At 36.7% G+C, this 3,467-nt stretch overlaps 1 protein-coding gene across 1 annotated transcript in view; it reads right to left on the bottom strand.

Moving 5' to 3' along the window:
* The window catches only part of SLC9C1 (solute carrier family 9 member C1), a 138,676-nt gene that overhangs the window by 105,025 nt on the left and 30,184 nt on the right, over positions 1–3,467 (bottom strand). Inside the window, 1 exon segment of the mRNA XM_017887792.1 lies at positions 2,591–2,765. Coding sequence (XP_017743281.1) covers positions 2,591–2,765 — 175 coding nt within the window.

Raw genomic sequence — 3,467 nt, 5'->3', positions numbered from 1 at the left:
TTTTTTTTTTTTTTTTTTTTGAGATGGAGTCTCACTCTGTCGTCCAGGCTGGAGTGCAGTGGCGCAATCTCTGCTCACTGCAAGCTCTGACTCCTGGGTTCATGCCATTCTCCTGCCTCAGCCTCCCGAGTAGCTGAGACTACAGGCACCCGCCACCACGCCCTGCTATTTTTTTGTATTTTTAGTAGAGAAGGGGTTTCACCATGTTGGCCAGGATGGTCTCGATCTCTTGACCTCATGATCCACCCGCCTCGGCCTCCCAAAGTGCTGGGATTACAGGCGTGAGCCACCACGCCTGGCCTAGGGCATAATTCTTATTTCTAAGACATGGTCTTTCTGGATTCACAACTTAACCTATGTGGTTTTCAGTGAGGTTTATACACTATGGCTAGTCAGAACTCCAGTATCTGCCAGAGCTGTGTGGCCTTTACAATATCCATTCAGCCAAAAGCTCCCAAGCAGCTCTTTTCTGCTGCTCCTCCTCCAAAATCTCTGCTTATTATGATTAGTATTGAAATAATGATCCAAGGAAATTTAAATTTCTGGTGCTCCTTTTTCTATACAATTCTTCCCTCCATGATACCCTGCCTCCCCAAATTCTAGCTACTTAGGTAGCCCTAACCTCTCCTACACGTGTTTTCCACCCAGTAAGTTTACTGCACCCTGTTTGGCCCTCACGTCTCTGTGCCACATTTTTGAAGAAAGATCAGAGTGAATGTGAATTCTCCATATATGTTCTGTTTCTTGAAGGATCTAACCAGGCAATGTCCCTTATCTAATACCCCAAATCAGTTGCTTCATATGTTTTAAACATTTTTGTAGTTGTTTACTATGGAAAGTAAGTCTGATATCCACTATTCATCACAGTAAAGACTAGAATTTCACAGACATTGATATTTTTTCTAAAAGTTCCTAAATCAATCTAAAGCGCATTGCATTCTAGGTAAAAGACCACTCAATTAGATAAATAGTTTAAAATTAATAAGAGCTAACACATATAACAGTCATATAATACAATATACCAGGCTTATTGAATCTTCACTGCAATTTTGTGAGGTAATTACCAATACTGTACAATCACACAGATGGGAGGCTGGGGCACTGTGACTTTCCCAATATAACATAACTTATGAGTAGTAGAGACAGAATTAAAAAGGCAATAAGTCTTTGATGTTAGTATTTTTAACCCTTTACTGTAATGTCTCTGGGTAAGTATTAAGTTAACTGTAAGGTTCCGCTAGATTAAATTGAGAAAAGGAGTGCTACTTTCTTCTCAAGGAGTTACTTCTAGTGAGAATATTTTACTAAATGATTTTATCTACTAAAATTTTATTTCAAAACACTACTGCAGAGTATATCATCACTATAATTTCATCATCAGAGCTTGTATTTATTGTACAATTGCTATATGCTAAACAATGTGCCAAGCGTTTTACGTACATTTTTTGTTTCTCATAATAATGCTTTGTGATGGTAGTGTGCTAGGCTGGCTCTTACTAGCTCATGAGAGCTAATCATTCAATTTCAGGAAGTTTGTGAGCTGACTGATGTTCTGTTGGTGGAAGTGATCATACAACAGAGATGGACAAATACTGCAAATTAGGGCTTCCTCTCACCTCAACACTTAAGTTACTTGTTAAATATTTACCAGCAAACCACTGATACTATTAAGTCTGTTTTGGAGTAAGGAAACTGATACTTGAGGTGAGGTGGGAATTAAAAACTTGCTGATGTCCACGCAGCAAATAGCAGCTAAGCTAAAAATTTCAGAACCTAGATCTGTGCACAAGGGTAGCCATCACACTGATCAGGTGTATGGTGATGATACTGATCTTGATTATTTGGGTGTGTAGAAATAGATAGAAGGGAGAGGTCATACAATATTGGATAATTTTGATTTTAAAGGCAGTTTAAAGATTAGTTTTCTAAATATTTGGACTGAATATTATTTAGGTAGACACATAATGATTATCTTGCCACTTCTCTTTATACACTTGGAATTTTTGTTTAAAAAAATCCAGATGATAAAAGCATCAGATGCTCTGTGATATCTGCATAGAAAGTTTCTTATAGAGATCCTTGTAATTATCTTGCCCAGACACATGGTAGAAGAAGAATTATGCCCAGTATTTTCTGCTAAGCAGAGCTTGAGGGTACTGTTTAGAGTGCTTTACCTGACAATTAAAATGTTTTGGCTCATAGCATTACTAAATGAGGCCTCAGAAAGTTACAGAAGGCAACAGGGCCAATCATAAGAAAGTTTCCATTTCTCTTGAGTGCAATAAATAATTAAAACATTATCGAGTGCACATTTTGTATCAGATACTATTTTAAATGATTGATAAGTTTGAATTACTTTGATCTTTGTAATAAACCTATTTTTAGGGTATGAAGAAACTTAGGAATTCCTAAACTAGAATGGGGTGAAGGAAAGTTGCCAGTTGTTCCTCCTCTCCCCAATCTTGCCATTATAGCTAAATCACTTCTACATCCCAAGTGAAGTTGAGCTACCTCACTACAAAAAATATATTTTATATACACAGCAATAGTTGTATACAATATTCAAATAAGAAAATACAGCTTTCTTTACTTGAGATTTTTCTTTGTCAGATCCAAAATAAAGATCAGAGTAGGCAAGCAGAAGGGCCATGTTTATATTAGGCATCCCTTTCGTTTCACTCCAGACCATTATGAATACCCAGCGCCAGCTGAACTCATGACCAACTCGAGACAAAACAGGGCTCATTAACAGAAGGGTCAGAAGTCTGAAAGACAAAGCAATTTTTAGAAAGTTATTCTTTCATAGGCGTTTCTTTCCATTTCTTTCTACTCTACTCTAATCTACTCCCTGTAGAATTCATAACTCTCAAACAAATGAGACATCTTTCACACACTGTTGACATGACACCAAAGAAAGGCAGCAGGTATTCCATAGAGAGACATGCCAAGAGAATGGTATTCTTTGTTTCTTTCTATTAGGTGAGTAGCATAGTAACTTTACATCATCCTTGAGTGATGCTCCTTCAGGAGGAAAAAAAAAAAGTTCAAGATGTGTTGTGCATAAATTCTGAATCCCCACCCCAAATAAAAACAAATCTAATGAATAAGAAGTAAGAAAATGCTCTCTATTTCTTTTTGTTTATAGATTTTAATCTTGCTGAATTGGTCCAATATTTGCCAGATTTTTTCCCCCTCAGTCATATATCATTCCTATGTTTTACACTAATTTGATCTGATAATTTGGGAAATAATTTTGTTTTAGTTGGCACTAGCTGCCTTGACTTCAACAATTCAACTAGATGGAAGCAGAATGTTAACCATTTGAGTGATGGAGATTAAAGAACTATGAGACTCTAGTTATGATGGTTTTTCCCACTCTATGCTATCTCCTTTTCGGCTACATGAACAGACTTTTTTCTACCTCTTAACAGTGGAAAAGAAACTATAAAATTATTTGAGAAAAAAAG

Source organism: Rhinopithecus bieti, unplaced genomic scaffold (assembly GCF_001698545.2).
Source record: "Rhinopithecus bieti isolate Rb0 unplaced genomic scaffold, ASM169854v2 scaffold_17936, whole genome shotgun sequence".
Classification (NCBI taxonomy): domain Eukaryota; kingdom Metazoa; phylum Chordata; class Mammalia; order Primates; family Cercopithecidae; genus Rhinopithecus; species Rhinopithecus bieti.
Note: the sequence above shows the minus strand (reverse complement) of the source record. Positions and strands in the feature narration are given on the sequence as shown.